Source organism: Ursus americanus, chromosome 6 (genome assembly GCF_024610735.1).
Source record: "Ursus americanus isolate L20-20 chromosome 6, mUrsAme1.1.p, whole genome shotgun sequence".
Lineage (NCBI taxonomy): Eukaryota > Metazoa > Chordata > Mammalia > Carnivora > Ursidae > Ursus > Ursus americanus.
This window is the reverse complement of record NC_142132.1, coordinates 55,212,548-55,233,984: the sequence shown is the minus strand read 5'-3', so window position 1 is coordinate 55,233,984 and position 21,437 is coordinate 55,212,548. Positions and strand designations below refer to the sequence as shown.

Below are 21,437 nucleotides of genomic sequence, written 5' to 3'. Positions count from 1 at the left end.
CTTGGGTCACACAGCTCATAAGTGACAGAGCTGGGGTTTGCACGCGTGTAGTCTGGTTCCAGTTGTTACGGTTTCAGCACCGTGGAACACTTTGAGCCTGGGTCTTGTCTTTATCGTCTTAAAATTGTTTGATGGTGGAAGATGTGAGGGCTGTGGGCAAGGAGGAGAGTCCAGAGGATGAGGAAGAGGGTTGGCAGTTGAAAATAGGGATGAAACAGGAAACTCCCCTTCAGAAGTTTGGTTTGAGGTTAGACATAAGTATCAGCGGACCATTTTTCTGATCGACCTGTAGAATATGGTAGGAGGCCAAGGGCCCCATTGTGCCCATGAAGCAACTCAGGCTCACAGACTGAACAGCCCTGAATGCATGGGGTTGTGAGCTCATCTTCTGTTATATGCAGGAATTTTAAATAGATTTTTAAACCTTTTATTTGGAATAATATTAAACTTATGGAAAAGTTTTAAGATAAGCACAAAGAGCTCCCATATATACCCTCATCCAGATTCCCCAGTTGTTAACTATTTGCTTTATCTTTTTCTCCCGCCGCCCCCCCCACATGCACGCGTGCTATCCCAAAAAGTTCAGTTCATCTTTAAGCTTCAATAATCTTGGAAGCATAAATGCAGGCTTCTTAAAAATCACTTATTTAGTTTGGGAAATTTTGAACAATAAATTAAATTTTTGTTTTCGTCATTTTTACCCTTTTCAGTTGGGGAAACTGAATCTCTGGGGATTTTTAAAATGATGATCATGTTGCTAGGAGAGAAAAAAAATAATGCTTTTTAGACACAAGAATTTTGAGCCCAGTGACGTCGCCTAGCTTCCCTCCCTGGTTGGTCACGGACTTGGGTTAGCGTGGTGGTGGCTTCCGGTCTCTTTGAGCAGGCGGGGAGCTCCTGGCTGTGGGCATTTCCTTCTTAACAGAGCACTGCAGGGTGGCTGTGTTTGGTTTGGATCTGGGAGCTGCCCTAGCGTCTCATCGGTGGGAATCCATTTCCGCAGCCTGCCTTCTCCCGGCTACTTCCTGCCTGCGGCCTTCCTTCCACCCTCCTTCCACCCGCCGGCCATCTCTCCTGAGGGCCACAGGGGGCCTGGGGCTTGTGGGCGCAGATGACGTGGGGCTCACGGACGGACTTAGTGATGGGTTAATGTTACTTAGAAATGCAGGCCGCGGGGAGCTTAGCCGGGCTCCTCCAGGGAAGGTGGTCATGTGTCTCTTCAGTCGGAGTCACTGGCTGCAGCCACAGTCTGGGTAATAGTGACTCAGGGACAGAGGCTCCTAATTCAAAATTGTTGGGTTTTCCTTTACCCCACAGGGAAGTCAGACCTTAGCTCTGGGTCAGGAGCCTCTGGGGAAAGGTGGGGGTAGGAATCATGACTTCTGGCCCCCTCTCGAGGTATCCCTGTGAGGAAAGCTTTTGGGAAGATAGCCTTGTCTGGGAACATGGGCTGGGATTGGTTTCTGTGACCGTGTGGTTGGCCCTGCCAACACTGCCTTCTTCTGGCCTTCTAGAAGCTCTGTAGCTGTGTCTGTCCCGTACATAGGGGAAGTCTAGTGTTATGACAGCCATGTGAAAAAGACGGGGTTACCTGACTGTGGCTTGGGTGCCAAAAAAGCATATATATGCTTTGATTACATTAATAGAGGTATAGAGCTAAGGAAAAGGGAGGTTCTTAGTTCAACTAAGCTCTCCTGTGTTCAGAACACGTATGAAACATTATATTCAGTTCTGGATGCATTTTAGAGATGACAGGAGGTATTAGAGAGATCCAGAAAGGTTGCCTCAGAGGTGGTGAGCCTTCCATCATTGACAGTATTCATGCAGGGGCTTGGGAAACCATGTTCTATGCTCTTTCTAGTGGCTCCTAAGATGTGTATGCATATCCCAGGCAATGTGTCATGGAGCAGGTGAACTTAAATTAAAATCCACTAAATGCAGTGAGAATGAATAGTCTACCAGGGCACACGACAGTGTGGATGACCCTGCCACACATAATGTCGAGGGAAAGAAGGCGGACACCAAAGAGGGCACCCTCCTTGCATTTATACATAGTAGACGGACGGCAGAAGGGATCCAGAGCGCCGGAAGTCAGGGTGCCTGTGACCGCCCTTGGGGGCTTAGGTGGTGGCAGTGACTGCAGGGAGCGCAAGGGAGGGGTCTGGGGGCTGGCAGAGTTATGTTTCTTGACGTGGGTGCTGGTGACACCGGCGGGTGGGCCGGGGAGAATCCAGTGAACTCTGTGCTTCGGATGTCTGCACTTTTCTGTGCGTGCCTATCTGACTTCAGTGAAACGTAAAAATAGGACAGTCTGAAGATTGTGAAATCATGCAGGTGGGCTGGAGGCTCTGGAACTGCCCATAGAATTTTTGGAATTTGCACAGACTGAGGTATATAGAGATAGAGATATAGATCCAGAGAAGGGGCCAGACACCGCTCCCCCCTGCCCTGGGGGCTGACAGAGACCCACTACCCGGGTGTTATGGAGGGGTCAGGGGATTTTCTATTACTTTAAAATTTCCTCAGCACCCAGTGAGACATACTCGTGACCCCCCATAGGCTAGCTGCGATCGAAGGGTTTGAACTGCTTCCTGCGCTGCGCCGTCCTGCACAGAAGTCTCTCTTTAAGGGACTCTTTCTCTGGCATTCACACCCAGCGTGGCTTTCCCAGCAGGGCTGTGGGGTGCCGTGGGGTGCCGTGGGGTGCCGTGGGGATGGGCAGCTGGCGCGGCCGCGCTCTTTCTGTGCGGGCTCCCCTTTCTCCCGCCTGACCGCTCTCTCCTGCTTCCTCCAGCTTTTTGATCACGTGGCCGAGTGCCTGGGAGACTTCATGGAGAAAAAAAAAATCAAGGACAAGAAATTACCTGTGGGATTCACGTTTTCTTTCCCCTGTCGGCAGTCCAAAATAGACGAGGTAAGCACATGCTGGGATCGACGGGTCCCACAGAAGCCCCAGAGTGGGGAAGTTGATGAGCCCCTTTTCCCGACTCTTTTTCCCTTTTGCTCACCAGACGGATGGCCTGCATATCTTGTATTTCTCAAGAAACATTTGTAGGAATTAACGTGAGGCCATGTTACTGTGTTTGTCTTTCAATGACTTCATGATTTCCGTATTCCTGGAGATGAGTCACAGTGTTTGTGGCCCTTAGGTAGGTGGGGACGTTTATGAAATGCAGGCAAGTGAAAGAAAAGCAAGTAGGTTTGGTGGCAATGGAGAGAGGCGGGCAAGCCTTTGGCAGGGCTGTGCAATGTGGGGTTTACCCCGAGGCCGTCCTGGTCCTGGGGAGTCCGGTCAGGGCCCCACGCCTTGGGTGCCCGGGCCTACTCTCCAGAGCTTCTGCCGTGAGCAGCTCCAGTCCCAGAGAGGCCCTTTGTGACCTGGGGGTGGATCGTTGCACCCACGTTGTTGTGGGTCATCATTCATTCGTTCACCTGCTTACCAAGGAGGGCCTCAGACATACCCCGGGGCACCATCGTACCTCAGTGGACTGCAGAGAGACAGCGCGTGATGCGACCTTGTTCCTTTTCTCCACGAGAGACAGAAACACACACACACAGTAACCTGGGAGCAAACTCCTCATAATAGGGACCCTGAGAGTTCACGGTACCGAGGCTCCATCAGGTGCCAGGCTCAGTCCTAACGCGCACGCCGCAGTGCACATGGTATTTTCAGACGCACCGTGCGTGAAGTGCTTGTGTTCCCATTTTACAGATGAGGACCCTGAGGCTAGCAGGGGTCAGGAACCTGCCCAGGACCACCCAGCCGGGAAGCAGCAGAGCCCAGATCCGCTGTGGGCGGCTCAGCTCCCAAGCCTGTGCTCCTCACGTCTGCTTTCCAGCAGGGTAGTCACGTCGGTGCACACGGCCCCCTCCATGCTTCTGGGCAGCTCCCCTGTACCTCTTTATCGGTGGGGTAAGCACCCTGTCCCGGGCTCCACTTCATGGCCCTGGAGCCCTTCCATCTCTGTCATTTGTGTAATCACATCATGTTAGAGCCAGAGGGGGCTTGAGAGCTCAGTAGGCCAAGCCCCTCATTCCCCAGATGGAGAACCAGACCTCCCAAGAAACAGGGCTCATTAATGGCAGATCTAGGACCAGAATCCCAGGTGTTCCCGTCACCCATTCCTTCCCCCTTGTTGAAAACCTCGGAGACACTGCTGTCCCCGACTCTATCAGGACTGCCGTGGCCCGTCCAGACTCTCTGGTGTTTGGCATCGCGACACCTGCAAGGTGTTCGGATCACTTTGGCCTCCACGGTGTCTTCCCAAAATTTCTCAAAGCTTGTTCTTGGTACTAAGTTTCCTTTGGCTTCTGAGAGTGGACACGTGATAGTCATGTCCCCCCGGGCGGAGACAGTGTTGACACCCCCTCCCATCGCGAGAGGTGGGGGTGGCCTGGGAATGAAGTGACTGCTCGACCTTGCTCTGTCATCAGTGACCACTGCCTGGCTGCCATCCCCGTGTGGCCGGGCTAGGCCCCCGGAGAGGACAGGGAGCAGATGGGGCTGCCCCACAGCAGGTGCGATCTTCCGGGGAAGAAGGCATTGCAGAAGGGGAGAGAATATCCTCAGAGGCAGGAGAGCTCCACAGGGCAGTGCAGATATGCCAGGTAGAGGGCCTTTGTGGCCAGAGGGCTAGAAGAGCCCTCCCCCCACAGGCCTTGACCCCCATCCGGGGAGGGCTTCTAGGCTGGGCCACACTGCCTGCGGGGAAGCCAGTGGACCACAGGCTAATTACCCATCGGGGGGGGGGGGGCCTGTGCCCACTCTTCGAGGCTGCCTGAACCTTCAAGATTGTCCAGATCTAGGCCAGCTGCCTTACTGCACAGCTGAGCAAAGTGACCCTCAGAGGAATCGGGGGAGCTGCCCACGAGGAAGTGGGCAGAGGTGTGAGGATGGGGCCGGTCTCCTGATTTCCAGCCCCGCATTCTTTCCACAACATACTTACTCTCTGAGGCTTGTGGGGGTTGGGGTTGAGGGGAAGGAAACAGTGTCCAGGGTTTCTGGAATGCCTGGCTTAGGAGCAGGCTGCTGCCGAACCAAGAACCGCAGAGTCTCCCGAGCACTCCCCCTTCTGTGCATTTTATGGGCCGTGTGGCGTTCACCGTGAGCGGGGCAGGCCGCGTGCGGGCAAGCGCCCCAACCCTGTGGCACCCCCAGAGGCCCACGGGGCCCGAACGATAGCCCTTCCCAACCCTGCTGCATGCGTGGCAACTTTCTCCATTCAGAGAAAAAACTGTCAAATATAACAATTATTTTTTTTCGAGTATCTTTGATTAAAAAAAATACAAAAGTAATATGTAAAGCTGTTTATATAGATAATATAAAGATGTGAAGCGAGAAGTAAAATCCCTACCCTTCCTGACTCCCGAATGAGTGACCATCAGCTGTCTAGCCTTTTTGATGTCTCTCCAATAATACACAAACAGAAATGGGTCCTCTTGTATAAATAGTGGAGTTGCTGTGCACAAATGGGGTTCAATTCCAAAGTTGGGAAGAGGCGTAAAGCATATTTAGTCAGTATTATTCTTAAGTCTCTAGCGCCTGGTTTTAGAAGTTCAGTAGCCAAGAATTCCCTTGGCATTTTGTCTCTCTACGCCCTTTGGCTCTGCCTGTCCTTCCTCAGGGCTGTGGAAGCTGGGCTCTGGCTCGCCACAGGGGAGGGGGCATCAGGTAATAACGGGGTTTCTCTTGTTCTCTTTTTACTTGAAGTCCGGCTGTGTAGTTGACATCCCACTAGCTTTGCACACTGGGTGACACCACTGTCCTGGCCAGCCACTGGCTGGATTCTAGTGCGAGCTGCCCAGTTTTTTCCATGGCAGCCCCCAGAGAAGTCCGTCCTGCAGATGGGCGGACAGGAGACGGGGCGGAGTCTGGCTCTCTGGTTACCCGGTGTGGTCTGGAGGGAGCCGCCTGTCCTCTCTGGGCCTCTGCTTGGTCACTGCCCTCGAGCAGCCTCCCCAGGGACCTGGGGGTTCTGCAGGCCTCCCAGCCCTCGTCCAACCCCCATCTGCTCTCCTTCGCAGGGCATCCTGATAACCTGGACAAAGAAATTTAAAGCGAGCGGAGTGGAGGGAATGGATGTGGTGAAGTTGCTTAACAAAGCCATTAAGAAGCGCGGGGTAACTTCTCGGGGCGCCTGTCCGGCCGCGCGGCGGGGGGGGGGGGGGGGGGGGAGAAGGCTGGGACCTGAAACAGACCAGGCCCTTCCTGGGGGCAGTAGTGCACGGCCGGAGGCTTCACGGAGGGTGTCTTGAAGACCCAGGCAGGTGAACGGGGAGGGTCCACAGCCCGGAGGGTCAGGGTGGTTCAAAGCAGGGTAGAAGCACTGTTGGGAGGGGCCGAGCCCTGGGGCAGGGGCTGCCTCCTCTGACAGGAGCACTGGGCAGCGTGGGGGCAGCTGACGCAGGCAGGTGCAGCCTGTGTGGTTGGAACAAGGGCTGGCAGCACAGGCCCGTAGCGTGTGGTTTGCGGACCGTGCGTGAAATCCACTCGGAAAGAATCTTAAGCCAGGCAATGCAGGTGAACGTGCAGCTTCCGAATGTAATCACTGCGCTCTAATCCGGCTCATCTGAGGGCCAGCAGCAGTGAGAGCCGCACCCCCACAGGAGCAGTGTTGGCTCTGAACACTGGGGCTCGCTGGCCATGCTCTCTTGGAGGTCGGTGACCTCTGCTCCCACGTGGGGGTGGACGGTGATACCCCCTTCTGTGTCCCCAGGACTACGATGCCAACATTGTGGCCGTGGTGAACGACACTGTGGGGACCATGATGACCTGTGGCTACGATGACCAGCAGTGTGAAGTCGGCCTCATCATCGGTAACGTCTCCCTTTCTTCGTGCCCGCCCTCAGCCCGTGTTTCCAGAAGGTACAGGCAGCCTCTTCTCGGGATTTGGTGCGGTCGCAGCTTCTGATCTGGTCTGTCTCTCCAAGGCACCGGCACCAACGCCTGCTACATGGAGGAGCTGAGGCACATTGACCTGGTGGAGGGCGATGAGGGGAGGATGTGCGTCAACACGGAGTGGGGGGCCTTCGGCGACGACGGGTCCCTGGAAGACATCCGCACCGAGTTCGACCGGGAGATAGACCGTGGCTCTCTCAACCCCGGGAAGCAGCTGTGAGTCCCACCTTTTCTGACCGGTCACATGCATGATGTCGGGGATACTTAGCCAAAGGTGTGGGGTTGAGATGAGGGACAGAAAGGCAGGCGATCACAAAGCGCGAAGCCCATCAAATTTGCGTGATCCATCACTCCTTTGGATAGATACGCGGCTGTGGCGTCTGCAGCTTTAAAGGCCATTTTAAATGATTTTCTCTTTGTCCAATTATGCTGTAATTGTGTCCTGGTAGAGATTTTGAAGAGGAAGAGCACAGAAGCATTAGTATAGAGCTAGGATTTGAAAACCCTCATGCACCCCATAGTCACTAGCATCGCTGCGCCAGGGGAGCGAGGCCACGCAGGAGGCAGGGGGGCTGGCGAGCAGGGAGAGCGAGCGTCCCGAGAGCTCTGCGCTCAGCTCCGAGGGTACAGAGGAGCCCCTTCCTGTCCGGCACTGAAGAGCTCTTTGGGGAGGTATGTCCCACATGTGAACATCTGTCGTGCAGAGGAGGGGGTGCAAACCTTTTGAGTCATACAGACCTTAGGGAGCCCAGAGAATGGACCAGCTTCTCCCATGTTATGTATGGGCGGATGGGTCAGAGTTGATAAAGAGCATCAGACTTATGGGGCAGGTTATTTTTGGCCGTGGCGAGCTCACAGAGGTCTGAGTGACATTATTCAGGGCAGTGAGGGCATTTCTTGGTTTGAGCTCCTTAGTTCCTGCGGTGCACACTCCTATTTCTCTGGGATGCCAGCCGGCTGCCAGCTCTCTCTGATTGCCCTCCCAAAAGCCTCCTCCTGGAGTTGGGTGCTGTCAGCGTGCTGAGAGATGTTCAGCGACCCTGTTGGGCTTAATAGTCCTTATCTTGTGCCAGAGAGACATGGGAGTTCATTCGTCATTTTCAAACCCATCACGCAAAGATCTCCATACCCTGGGCTGGAGGGTTGGGCTTTCCATCCGAGTTAATGGAATCGCGTCCATGGCTAGCCTCCCTCCACTGGGAATGGTGGTGGTGAATAAACGAGGTTCCCCAGTTCGAGAATGCTAAGTTCTTAGACCCAGAGTTGAACATCTACTTTGCCTCCTGAGACTGGGGTACCAGCTTGCGATAAAGGATGCCAGTTCCAAAGCTCTGACAGCCGAAGGTTTTCCTGCCCCCAGTCCATTCACCTAACTTGCAGGCCCCACCTGACATCAAACTGTTTACTGTGCCCACTCACACAGTTCGCGGGAGACCGTGGGTGTGCCTGATGGCGCCGCTGTCCCGGGCAGCTCAGGGCTATTCTGTAATATGTGTATATGCATCAGACTGCGTCTCTGGAATCCTCGTGTTCCCACATTCCCAAGCATGTGTGACCCCGGGCGTTTTAGATAAGAAATTCTGTACCCATAGTGACTGTCAGTCACTTCATCAGAAGAGCAAGTAACTGCTCCCCTCCCCGTGGAGCAGGGCAGTTACCTGTGATAAGGGAGCAGCTACGACCCAGGCCCTTGTCTGTATCCCAGTCCCAGTGTGGGGATCCCCTGTGGCTTAGGTGGAAACCTGGATTTCTCTGCCATCCATTTTGAAGTATTTCTGAATTTTCTAAGGGGCTGAACTTTATCCCCAGGCTGAACTGTGAGCTGCCTTACAGTAAACATTTTTGGAATGGTGGCTGGCTGGACGTATGGATAGATATGGATGGATGGATGGATGGATGGATGGATGGATGGATGGATAGTGGATAGGGAGGGGGCATGGGGTGGAGAGGTAGATGGATGGCGGTGTGGGGAGATGGATGGATGGATGGAGGATGGGGGGTTGGGGGATGGGTGTTGGGGAATGGAGGATGAATGGATGGAGGATGAGTGGTTGGGGGATGGATGGATGGATGGATGGATGGATGGATGGATGGATGGTGGATGGATGGTGGATGGAAGGTGGCTGGATGGCTAGCAGATGGTTGGGAGAATAAGTAGGTGAGTGGGTGAAAGAGTGAAGGTGGGGTGAGGTCCATCTTCTCCAGTATGTTTCCTTGTGCGCTGATCACCAGAGGTCAGGTCTTGTTAAGAACAAAGCTGAAGAGGTGACAAATTCTTGAATTATATCACATATTCCTGGCAATAGGCTGTTGGCCAGAGAGTTTTTTGCCACAGCAAATTTTTACTGTTCTCCTAGGCTCCTTGCCTAAGTGTTTGGGGATTCCCTGTGTCTTCTTCTGTGCAATGCCAAGTTCTTCAAAGCCATTTTGTCCTCCTTGTCAGGGAGGGGTGTTAGCTCCATTTGGCTGGTGGGGATATTAAGGCACTGGGATAGGACAGGCTGACCCAAGACTCTTTGTTGAGCTTTTTTTTTTTTTTAATTTTTTTAAATGTTTTTTTATTATATTATGTTAGTCACCATACAGTACATCCCTGGTTTCTGATGTAAAGTTCGATGATTCATTAGTTGCGTATAACACCCAGTGCACCATGCAATATGTGCCCTCCTTACTACCCATCACCAGCCTATCCCATTCCCCCACCCCCTCCCCTCTGAAGCCCTCAGTTTGTTTCTCAGAGTCCATAGTCTCTCATGCTTCATTCCCCCTTCTGATTACCCCCCTTTCTTTATTCCTTTCTTCCCCTACCGATCTTCCTAGTTCTTATGTTCCATAGATGAGAGAAATCATATGATAATTGTCTTTCTCTGCTTGACTTATTTCACTTAGCATTATCTCCTCCAGTGGCGTCCATGTTGCAGCAAATGTTGAGAACTCGTTCTTTCTGATAGCTGAGTAATATTCCATTGTATATATGGACCACAACTTCTTAATCCAGTCATCTGTTGAAAGGCATCTCAGTTCCTTCCACGATTTAGCGATTGTGGACAATGCTGCTATGAACATTGGGGTGCATATGGCCCTTCTCTTCACTACGTCTGTATCTTTGGGGTAAATACCCAGTAGTGCAATGGCTGGATCATAGGGTAGCTCAATTTTTAACTTTTTAAGGGACCTGCACACTGTTTTCCAGAGTGGCTGTACCAACTTGCATTCCCACCAACAATGTAGGAGGGATCCCCTTTCTCCACATCCTCTCCAGCAATTGTTGTTTCTTGCCTTGTCATTTTTGCCATTCTAACTGGCATAAGGTGGTATCTCAGTGTGGTTTTGATTTGAATTTCCCTGATGGCTAATGATTTTGAACATTTTTTCATGTGTCTGTTAGCCATTTGTATGTCATCATTGGAAAAGTGTCTGTTCATATCATCTGCCCATTTTATGATTTATTTGTTTCTCGCGTATTGAGTTTGAGAAGTTCTTCGTAGATCTTGGATACCAGTCTTTTATCTGTAGCATCATTTGCATATATCTTCTCCCATTCCGTGGGCTGCCTCTTAGTTTTTTTGACTGTTTCCTTGGCTGTGCAGAAGCTTTTTATCTTGATGAAGTCCCACAAGTTCATTTTATCTTTTGTTTCTCAACCTGGAGAATTCTTCGGCCTGAATGGTGGTGAAGTCCTCGCCCAAACACCTGCTCTTACCATCGCTCTGCTCGCTCTACGGAACCTCTCCACACCGCTAAGCCCGCTTAGCACGGCCTCAGACCTCTTCCACCTCTCTGCCCCGGGCTGCCCGTCCGAGCACTCCCTGGCTGCCAGGGGAAGTCCCGATGGGCCTGCAAGTCCTTGCTCCCCCTGTCTGAACATGACCTGCCACCCCACCCTCCCAGCCTATCCCCAGGCCTGCCTGTGTCGGCCAGCAGGCGGGAAGGCCGCAGCACCACGGTGTGGCCTGCTGGCCTGTGGTTGTCGGCATCCGACTGCCGACAGGCAGGTCACCACTTGCTGGGTCCCCATGAGCAGAGGGAAGCGTGCTGGCGGAGAAGGAGCCTGCCGTGTCCGTGAGCCTCCGGCTGGGGCTGAGCGAGGCGCGTCAGAGTGCCTTTTCCTCGTCCTGCTGCTCTGACAGGGCTCCTAGGCAAACGGGCTGGCGGGGTCTATGTATGTAAAAGACGTCGTGGGGACAAGGGAGACCATTTTGGGTGCCTCCAGAGGGCAAAGTGAGAAGCAGTGGGTAGAAGGTGCCAGGACGCTGATCTTTGCTCAGGCTGAGGGGAAGAAGCTTTCTGTCGTCACATCGCCCAGTGGGGGCCGGCTGTCTAGGGAGGAAGTGAGCTGCTGACGGGACGAGCTCACATTAAGCAGTACTGCCCATGAGAGAAGCAGAACAGCACAGTGCTTAGAGCAGAGTCCCTGGTGCTTAACTGGGTTCCAAGTGTGGATTTGCTGCCTATTAGCTCTGTGAACATGGGCAAGTGATATCACCTCTCTGAGCCTCAGTTTCCTCATCTGTCAAATGGGGGTGATGATACTGTCTACCTCGTAGCAAGTTAGTACACGTGAGTGCTCAGTAAAGCGTGACATGCACAGCAGGGGCCCCATACTCATGGCGCGCAGACATTGTAGCCCTTCGCCCCTGTGAACCCCTACCCTCCGCACAGTAACCTCAGCGGAGGCCCTGCCATTCTCCCCATTATCCAGGTGAGGAAACAGGGAGTGAGCAGCACGGTAAGTGGAGAGTCAGGACTGAGCCCAGACAGTCTGGCTCCTGCCTGCTTTGAGATTCCGGCTCGGGGCTACGCAGAGGCTGTTCCCACAGGTACTTGGGGTGGTGGCAGAGTGGCCAGAACTCAGAGAGGCACTCTCCTGCCAGGGATCCCCGACACAGCTGTGGCTGGGGCGGTCGTGTCTGGTCCTGTCAGGAGCGGGAACAATGAGAACCGTGTTTCTCTGTGCCCATGTTGGGGCGAGGGAGGGCCAGGTGCTCAGGTCCCAGCAGCGTCCCTGGCTCCTGGGCCTGGCTCTGAATGGAACGGATTGTTCTGCTATGTCACGGGCAGCTCTGGGGGTGCCAGCTGGGCTCCCTCAGAGGAGACGCAGGCTCCTGGATGTGGGCCTGCCGCTTTGATCTGTCCTGCTTGGGGCTCCCTTCTGGCCCCTGCTCAGCCAGCATGCGGGGCCTGAATCTGGCTCAGGCGGCATGGAGCCCTGGTTCGTGGTCGCCTCTCTCCTGCAGCATTGGGCTCAAAATGGCTGCTGCACTGCCAGAGCCCACAGCTCCCAGGGAGGCAAGAGAGAGGAGGAGTCACTCTGGGGTTGGCCTGCAGAGTGAGCTACTCAGAGCCCTTCCCTGGAATTTAGGGTGAAGTTGGGGGGGGTGGAGTGGGCTCCCCAAAGCAAATTCTTGGTCCTTTTGGCTAGAGAAGGAGCACATGGATGCCCGGGGGGTGGCCAGCGACAGGGGTCCCATGGGGACGGCTGTGTTTCAGCCCCAAAATCTACTCAGCCTTCCCCCGAGAAGGCATTTACCCTTTCTGAGCTGGGAAATGGAGAGAATACTTCCCAGCCACCACCTCTCGCAGAGCTCAGGGACCTCCCTGCTGGAGGATGGACAGGAAAGCCTTTTACAAAGCATAGTGTGGTGTCTTGTAAGAAGTGATCATATCCTGCATTTCTGTCTGGGGGCCTCCTCGTCACCCCCAGTCTCGCCTCCAGCAACCTTCCTTGCCTGCCCCCGTGCCCCATGGTGCTTACCTCCTTTGCCCTCCGTGGTGATGGGGGGACTGTGATGTGTGGGGACTGGGGGGGCCGCCCCCTCCGCCACTGCTGTTTCGTCGTCATTTAGTGACACAGGTGTGCCATTTTGCCTGCCGGTGAGACTGTGAGCTTGGGAGGATGAGACGGTGTCTTCTTCTCCCTTCTGCCCGTCTGTCTGTCCCGCTTCTCACCAGCCACCGTGGGGGTACGCATGTAGGAAGGACCTGACACGTGCCACGCGCTTTCTCTGCAGGTTTGAGAAGATGGTCAGTGGCATGTACTTGGGGGAGCTGGTGCGACTGATCCTGGTCAAGATGGCCAAGGAGAGCCTCTTGTTTGAAGGGCGGATCACCCCGGAGCTGCTCACCAGGGGGAAGTTCAAGACCAGCGACGTGTCAGCCATTGAGAAGTAGGTGCTGCCCCTCAGGGCCTTCTCTTTTCCTTCACTCCACCCCCCACCCCTGCCCACCCACACGGGGAAGATTAAAGTCCAGGGAACCGATGATTCTAGTGGTAAACAAGGAGCTCACTGAGCCTGGGGCCTGGGTTTGGAAGGCCCCTGGGACATAGGTGGACCTTTTCCAGACTCTGTTCCAGGGAACCCTGGTGACCTCAAGATAATTGGGTGTTCCCTGAAGAAAGGGTTCTTTGGCTAATAGGATTGGGAAATATTGCATATTTATCCTCTAAATGGAGGATATCCTCTAAAAGAAAACCCAGTTCACTTTGGTTAACTTATAATTTCCCAAACTTCTTTTTTGAGAGAGAGAGAGAGCATGCAAACAAGAGCGCGTATGTGAGCGGGGGGTGGCGGGGACGAGAGAGAGAATCCCAAGCAGCCAGACAGGCTCTGTGCCCAGTGTGGAGCCTGACTGAGGCTCAATCCCATGACCCTGAGATCATGACCTGAGCAGAAATCAAGAGTTGGATGCTTAACCGACTGAGCCACCCAGGTGCCCCAACTTCCCAAACTTCTTTTGTGCCTGAAACGCCTTCCCCCTTCTCTCACCTGTTAACAGCCAGATGTGTTCCCTGGCGCAAGTTTGAGAAACGTTGGTTAACAGCTGAGACAGGGCAGATAGACGGGGGGGACAGAGTCCAGCCACCTGACTGCTGCCTTTCGGCCTCACCAGGAGAAACCCAGACTTCTCGGCCTCAGCTGTGACTTGCGGGCCTGCATCCTGAGAGGAAGAGGGTAAACTTGACCCCAGGGCAGTCTGATGGGGTGGGGCACCTCCAAGCCTGAAGGACTCCAGTCTTGTGGCTGGCCTCGTGGGCCACCAGGCTCTGTTCCTGGTTCGGAGACATGCAGCCATGCGAGGCCACCTGCTGAAAGATGGAGCTAGCTGGGGGCTAGAGATGCCCTTTCGTCTCTGCACGAAGCTTGTGCTGGAGACTCGCGTCGAGCCAGTGGCTTCCTAGCTCTGGCTCCTGGGGGCAGGTGCGGATCACCTGGCTGCAGTTAGAGGGGGCGGCTCTGGACATTGGAAGGGGTTTATGTGGACTCACTCCTCTGTCACATCCCTGGGCACTTACCCTCGGATCACTCTCCTTCGGAAGCCGTTGGGGCAGAGTGACTGTCGGCCGGGCACCGTGATTCAGAGTTTCCGGCTGTCTCTCTTCTCAAGCCTCCCAGCTAGATGGGGGGGTGGGGGACAGAAGGTTCACGGCGTGTCTTCAGTCATTGACAGAGTCAGGAAATGCATACCTTCCTTTTGGCCTGCTTCTGGTGTTGGCTCTTTGGTTACCAAGAAACAAAAGCCCACTTGAACTAGCTCAAGAAAGCATGTATATTGTCCTAAAGGCTGTCTCAACAAAACCCGAGCATCCTACCAGGCAGACGTTCAAAGCATTCTCTGTAAAATTAGCAGTAAGACAGTATCACCCGTTCTTATTTAGCATTGTCCTGGACTCTTAGCCAGGGTTAAAAAAAAAAGAAGGAGAAAAGAAATTAAAAGCATAAGAATAAAAAAAAAAAGAGGAAGTAAAATTATCATTATTTGCAGATGTTAATTGTCTGTGTGGGACACCAGAAATAATCTAGACAAGTGAATAGAGTAACAAGAGGTTAGGAAGTTGTCTGCAGATAAGAGACAGAAGTCAACTGTATTTCTATATATTGGCAGTAATGAAAATATGTATGTTTTTAAATAAGCCTTTTATTTTAGAATATTTTTAGACTTACAGAAAAATTGCAAAGATGGTATAGAATGGTCCCGTGTGTCGCCGACTCCATTTTCCCCATTGTTAACATCTTATGTTACTATGATACATGAGGGTGAAAAAAAGGAATATATATACATATATATTTATATATATATAAATATATAAATAATAAATATATTTTATATTTATTAAAATATTATATAAAATATTATTATATAAAATATAAATTATATGTAAATATTATTATATAAAATTATTTTAAAAATAAATATATTATATATATATAAATATATACTCTCTATACCATAACATCTATAATAGTAACAAAATCCTAAATACCTCAGAACGAATCTAACAAAAGATACACAAAACAGGTATGCAGAAAATTAAAATTTGGAAAACCTCAAGGAAAGGTGTGGAAGCATCCCAGGGTAACTCACAGACCTCACGAGCGGGAGGTTTGCCTGCGTCTCCTGAGCACCGAGCTCGGGCGGAGGCAGCTCTGTCCCACCTCCACGTCTCTCCATGTCCCTGGTGTGTCATAACCCAGCCCAGTACAGCTTTTTTCTCTTATTACCTGGTATTTCTTATGGAGGAGGCTCCTTCGTGTGTCCTTCTCAGGCATTTGACTGTCTTAGTCCCATACCACACACACGGGGTGAACGGACTTCACCTTTCCAGGACTCTGGAATGTCAGTGCTTTGCGCTGCCCGACGTGGGCCTTAACTCATAGTTTTTGGCCTCTAACCTCACAGGAATAAGGAAGGCCTCCACAATGCCAAAGAAATCCTGACCCGCCTGGGAGTGGAGCCATCCGATGACGACTGTATTTCAGTCCAGCACGTGTGTACCATTGTCTCATTTCGCTCGGCCAACCTGGTGGCTGCAACGCTGGGCGCCATCTTGAACCGCCTTCGAGATAACAAGGGCACACCCAGGCTGCGGACCACGGTTGGTGTCGACGGGTCTCTTTACAAGACGCACCCACAGTGAGTCTGCCCTTTGCTGTCATTGGCACTCAGTGCCCGTCTGGGCTAAGGACTTCCTCCAAAGGTCAGACTTTTGCACCCAGTGAAGGTTTTTGGCATACGAGACAATGTGTAGCTCTGGGCAGAAGGGTCAGAATTGCCCACTTGAGAAGTACCTGACCCTCAGCCAGTTCTCCTGGTGTTGCTTCCGTACTGTCATTTTCCCCTCATTTCTTAGGTCTTGTTAGAGATTTCTGTGGCTGCCAGGAACACTGGGTGGAATGTGTCTGTATCTTAAATTCTCTTGCTTATTCATGTTTCGTTAGAGACCCTCATCCTCACTATAGCTGCGGTCATAGGTGCGATGCCCACGTTCTTGTTTTAAAAGCTCCCGTGAGGGGCCCCCCAAACCTCAGACGTGCCTTTTTCAAACGGGCAGCAAGTTGATGCTTTGCATCTGAGAGCGGGTGGGAGATGCAAGTCGTAAGTGGTCCCTGTTGGTGATGAGGGGCTCCTTACCATGCTGTCTTCTTGTGTATTGAACCTCTTAGCTGCAAAAGCCTTTTGTGGCACCGAGAACATGGCTTGTACAGCTTTAAAAGGCTAAAGATGAAATCCTGAGTCTTTCTATACTATTAACAATAGCTGCCTGTGATGTGATTTTTTTGCACAAGACCTCAGATATTTTGCCGCTCCGTGTACAAAGTGCATGTGAAGTGGCCTCATGGGACCTTCACAGCCAGTTCTAGTGACAGTTAAATTAATGTTGACTTAAATGGAAACCATTCTGTTACTGAGGGGTTACATGTCCTTATCCATTAGGTTCATAATTTTATTTCTTTGTATTTTTAAAGTATTTGTAAAATTTTTTAAAGATTTTATTTATTTGAGAGAGAGAGTGAGCACGAGTAGGGGGCAGAGGCAGAGGGAGAGGGAGACTCCCCCCTAAGCAAGGAGCCCGATGGGGGGCTCGATCCCAGGACCCTGGGATCATGACCTGAGCCGAAGGCAGATGCTTAACCAACTGAGCCACCCAGGTGCCCCGGTATTTGTAAAATTTTTGATAACAAAACTAGCTATTGTTTTGAAGGGTAGGTGGTTTCTTGGTAAATGTTTGGACAAGAAAGGGATTTGCAACATCACATTAGAATGTTGTTTAATTGTGGTAAAATACACAACATAGAATTTCCCCTAGCCGTCTCTGAGCACACCGTTCAGTAGCGTTAAGCAGACCCACACTGCTGTGCAGCCATCACCACCAGCCAGCTCCCAACTCCTCGTCTGCGGTGTCACATGTACAACAAATAACTTCGATTAAATGTGTTTTATTTCAGAAGTCACATGTATTTGGTTTAGAAACTTTAGATAGTTCAGCAAATTACAAAGAGAATAGAAGTGAGTTTTCATCCTCCCCCCTGGCATTGGTCACTGTTAATATTTTGGGGTTCTGGTTTCCCTGTTTCCTTTGGCGGGCAGCCTTCCGTACTTACGACAGACCATAAACTTTGAGGAGGTTCTGTGTCTCCCTGAGTCCTAAAGTCCTCTTCTAGCCAATAAAGAATGTCCCGACTCTTGAGGGTGGAGGGAAAGGGCAAGTGAAAATAAAAAACAAGAGCGATTAGTCATGGAGCCCGCCCCCAGCACCAGTAACCAATCCAGGCAATTGATGAACTCATTCAGTTCCCACCACCCCGCTGTCTCCCAGATACTCTCCATCCTCCTGGACTCCAAGGTGAAGTCACAGGCCCAAGGTCACCTGATGGGGGTGGCAGAGCTCGTCCTTGTCTCCTGATCCGTGTAACTTCCAAACACTGGGCTCCGGACCACTGTGCTGTCAGCTCCGTGTCATGGTGGAGAACAGAACCTTTTTGGACCCTCGATTTTCTGTATTTGATACTCATGTCATAATATGTGTGACTGTGGGCTATTTGCATTTTTCCTTTTTTCTTCTCTGCATTTGCCAGCTTTTCTGCGGTGCACGTGTATGACTTGGGTGACGAGAAAATCAAGTCTAGAACATGGAATTCAGGTGTGGGGAAAAGAAGGGGAACCAGGGCTCCCTGACAGATGGCTCAGTCTAACTATTGTGGCCTGCTCCCCTCCCCCGCCCCGCAGGTATTCCCGGCGTTTCCACAAGACTCTGAGGCGCTTGGTGCCCGACTCCGATGTGCGCTTCCTCCTCTCGGAGAGCGGCAGTGGCAAGGGGGCGGCCATGGTCACGGCGGTGGCCTACCGCCTGGCGGAGCAGCACCGGCAGATAGAGGAGACCCTGGCCCACTTCCGCCTCACCAAGGACATGCTGCTGGAGGTGAAGAAGAGGATGCGGGCCGAGATGGATATGGGCCTGAGGAAGCAGACACACGAGAAGGCCGTGGTCAAGATGCTGCCCTCCTTTGTCCGGAGCACTCCAGACGGGACCGGTGAGGACCTCCTCCGCTGGGGGCTGACACCCCTCCTGCTTCTCCCACCGGGGGCCAAGTGGGGTGCAGGGAAGGCGCGTCTCCCGTGGATGTGTTTATTTTGGCAAGGACGAGGAACGCATTCAAAGCCCTCTGCTTTCCATTTCTACCACCGACTTGCCCCGTGTGTGACCCAGGGCCCTTGACTTGCCCTGGATCTGGCCTCCCAGGCAAGCACCATCTCTAAAACCGCAGTCCTGCTCGGAATCTGAAAATGTCCTTAAAACAGTGAAACTGGGTCAGTCTCACAGCACTGGGATTGCTGTGGGTTCTCTCACAGAGTCACCAGCGGAAGGCTACGTACCCAGTGCAGCCTTCCTAAGGCCTGACGTGGTGTACGGGAGGCAGACAGGGGCCTGGGGCTCCAGGCAGATCGGAGAACAGAATCCAACCCTTAATGCTGACCTTGCTGAACGCTCTGGAGAGCCTGAGGGGCTTCTCGGGTGGGTCCTTGAAATTAGATTTGTGATATGAATTAGGTCCCATGTGTAAGTTACTTAGGATTGTGTTATATCCTTGCATTCGAAGCCACCCTCAAAGCTAGTGGCTTAAAGCAGAACCAGCTCTTACTGCTTCCCCGGGCCAGGCTCGGCCGGTGTCCGCTGGACGCGTTCCTGAGTCTGCGGTCGCTGGTGGGTCAGCCCGGAGGCCTCGCTCACACGTCCGGCAGTCGGCACTCGGCGAGGGGGCAGGAGTGCCTGGCCGTGCGTCTCATCCTGCAGCGGGCCGCCGGGCTTGTCCACGTGGTAGCACCAGGGTCCGAGAAAGAGAGGAAGGACTTCAAAGGCTCTTGGAGGCCTAGGCTGGGACTGGCTCAGCTTTGCTTCTGCCACACTCTGTCGGCCAAAGCGAGTCATAAGGCTGGGCAGGAGCCAAGGGGAGGAGGAATAGACTCCATCTTTTGATGGGAAGAACTGCAGAGTCACTTTGCAGAGGAAAAGTACAGGGAAGAGAATGACTGCACATTTTTACAAACACCCTACTGATAGAAACTACTAAATTTTGTGTGAGCTTCCCCAGAATCGGGTCACTGTTGCCATGCTTTTCAGTAACCCTGGGGGATTTTCTTTGTTTGTTTATTGTGACAGGTGGGTCATCCATCGGTCTTTTGTCCTAGTGTGGCTCGAAGGCTGTGGTGGTCAGTGAGTTCGTGCCCACCCTCCCCGAGCCCGAGCAGTGTGCTGGAGGGAGCAGAAGCTGAACCTTCTCCCCCGTATTTAATGTGGGGGCTCAAGTCTTGGGGTTACTGGCTGCCAAGAAGCACGTAACTGTGTTTTATGTTCTTTTATGTTCTTGACCGTAATAGAGCATGGTGACTTCTTGGCCCTTGATCTTGGAGGAACAAATTTCCGTGTCCTGCTGGTGAAAATCCGCAGTGGGAAAAAGAGAACGGTGGAAATGCACAACAAGATCTATGCCATTCCCATTGAAATCATGCAGGGCACTGGGGAAGAGGTGAGACAGTTTGCTTTCATACCACGATGGCACACGTATGTCACACGTCCAGTGGCATCGGTGGTCCCCCCAAACCAGCCATGGGGTGCACACAGCTCTGCCGTCATGTCCTTGTGGCCTGAAAGCATCAGGCCCCTTCAGCAATGTGGGGCTTCTGGTGCTCAGGGGGCTGCAGATTCCATGTGTTGGTGCATGTGTGTGTGTGTGTGTGCGCGTGGAAACGTGTCCTTGTACACGTACCGAAGCATGAAACCAGAGAGCACAGGTAATCCCTTCTTTCCTCCTACAGCTGTTTGACCACATCGTCTCCTGCATCTCTGACTTCCTGGACTACATGGGGATCAAAGGCCCCAAAATGCCTCTGGGCTTCACGTTCTCCTTCCCCTGCAAGCAGACGAGCCTGGATGCGGTAAGTGTCTTTCCTGTAGACGCCGAGCAGCGCTGGCTCTTGCGGCTTCCTCCAGCCTCACCTGTCCCCTCCATGTCGGGAACAGCTCACACATCACAGTGGATTGACCCAGGCTTTATGTCATGCCCTCCAGTTCATCTTAAGACCCTTCTTTATTCTTTTTTTTTTTTATCATTTGGAGCACCCACCTCTTCCGGGAAGCCCCCTGGTCCCCTAGGCAGAAGTATCTCCCCTTCCTCAGTGTTCCCTCTTCCTTTCAATGTTATAGCACTTTTTTCATAATGATTAGTGATTGTGTCTTTCTTTTCTGCTGTGTCAGGTGCTCCTTGAGCAAGGACCTGTGCCCCCCACTCCCATGCCCTCGCACAGAGTTTTATCAGTGGAGATACTTTTTTTTTTAAGATTTTATTTTATTTTATTTATTTGACAGAGAGAGAGAGACAGCCAGCGAGAGAGGGAACACAAGCAGGGGGAGTGGGAGAGGAAGAGGCAGGCTCCCAGCGGAGCAGGGAGCCCGATGCGGGGCTCGATCCCAGAATTCTGGGATCATGACCTGAGCTGAAGGCAGACGCTTAAGGACTGTGCCACTCAGGCACCCCTAGAGGGAGATACTTAATAAAGTTTCAATAAATGGAATGAAGCAGGGTCCGGGGTCAGGGCTCGAGCACCTGCTGAGTACTAAGTGTGGGGTACAGAGTGGAAGGTGACAGCTGCTGTCCTCAGGGAGCCAACAGTCTAATGGAGGATCCCAGCCTTACACCCGCAGCTCAGCACTGGGCTGAGGGCTGTTGGTGGCAGGTGGTGGGGGGAACCCAGCAGAGGGAGCTGGTTGTACGGAGTCACAGAGGCAAGATGGAGCCTGTCATGGCTGGAGGAGTGACGGGGACCTCCTCGTGTCACGGGTGGGGGTGTGGCCAGGGAGGGGGCCATCAGAGCACACGAACCCTAGGATTTAAGGCGAATGATGTGCAATACTAGGGAGGCTAGGTGCCACCTGCTTCTGGAAGCCAGTTAATCAACCCCATGTGCTGACTTGGGGCTTTTTCCTCTTAAGCCCTTTTATATCTCAGCAGTTAGATCCATATAAACTTGGGTTTTGAAGTTTTTATAGGTCTGCATTGTTTAAGGAGTTCGCTTATACCGTCACCTGTGTTCATGGTAGTGAGTTCACCCGGGCAGATGCTGAACTTCATTCAAACCGGAAGTTCACTGTAGGCAGTAACAGTGTTCCTAAAAATGTGCCTTTCTCCACTTACGTTGTTGGCAGACTGTCCTTTAGGGGAACTAGTTGGTTATACCAGGGGCTGCACCATTGTCCTTCTAT

General features: G+C 52.4%; 1 protein-coding gene across 3 annotated transcripts in view; it reads left to right on the top strand.

The window, feature by feature from the left end:
- HK1 (hexokinase 1) overlaps nucleotides 1-21,437 on the top strand; it is a 66,151-nt gene that overhangs the window by 34,598 nt on the left and 10,116 nt on the right. For all 3 annotated transcript variants that reach the window (XM_045783248.2, XM_045783245.2, XM_045783246.2), the window contains exons 4-12: nucleotides 2,795-2,914; nucleotides 6,025-6,120; nucleotides 6,717-6,816; nucleotides 6,931-7,114; nucleotides 12,910-13,065; nucleotides 15,578-15,811; nucleotides 17,906-18,210; nucleotides 19,556-19,704; nucleotides 19,994-20,113. In XM_045783248.2, the coding sequence (XP_045639204.1) occupies nucleotides 2,795-2,914; nucleotides 6,025-6,120; nucleotides 6,717-6,816; nucleotides 6,931-7,114; nucleotides 12,910-13,065; nucleotides 15,578-15,811; nucleotides 17,906-18,210; nucleotides 19,556-19,704; nucleotides 19,994-20,113 (1,464 nt within the window). The remainder of the gene's footprint in view (nucleotides 1-2,794; nucleotides 2,915-6,024; nucleotides 6,121-6,716; nucleotides 6,817-6,930; nucleotides 7,115-12,909; nucleotides 13,066-15,577; nucleotides 15,812-17,905; nucleotides 18,211-19,555; nucleotides 19,705-19,993; nucleotides 20,114-21,437) is intronic.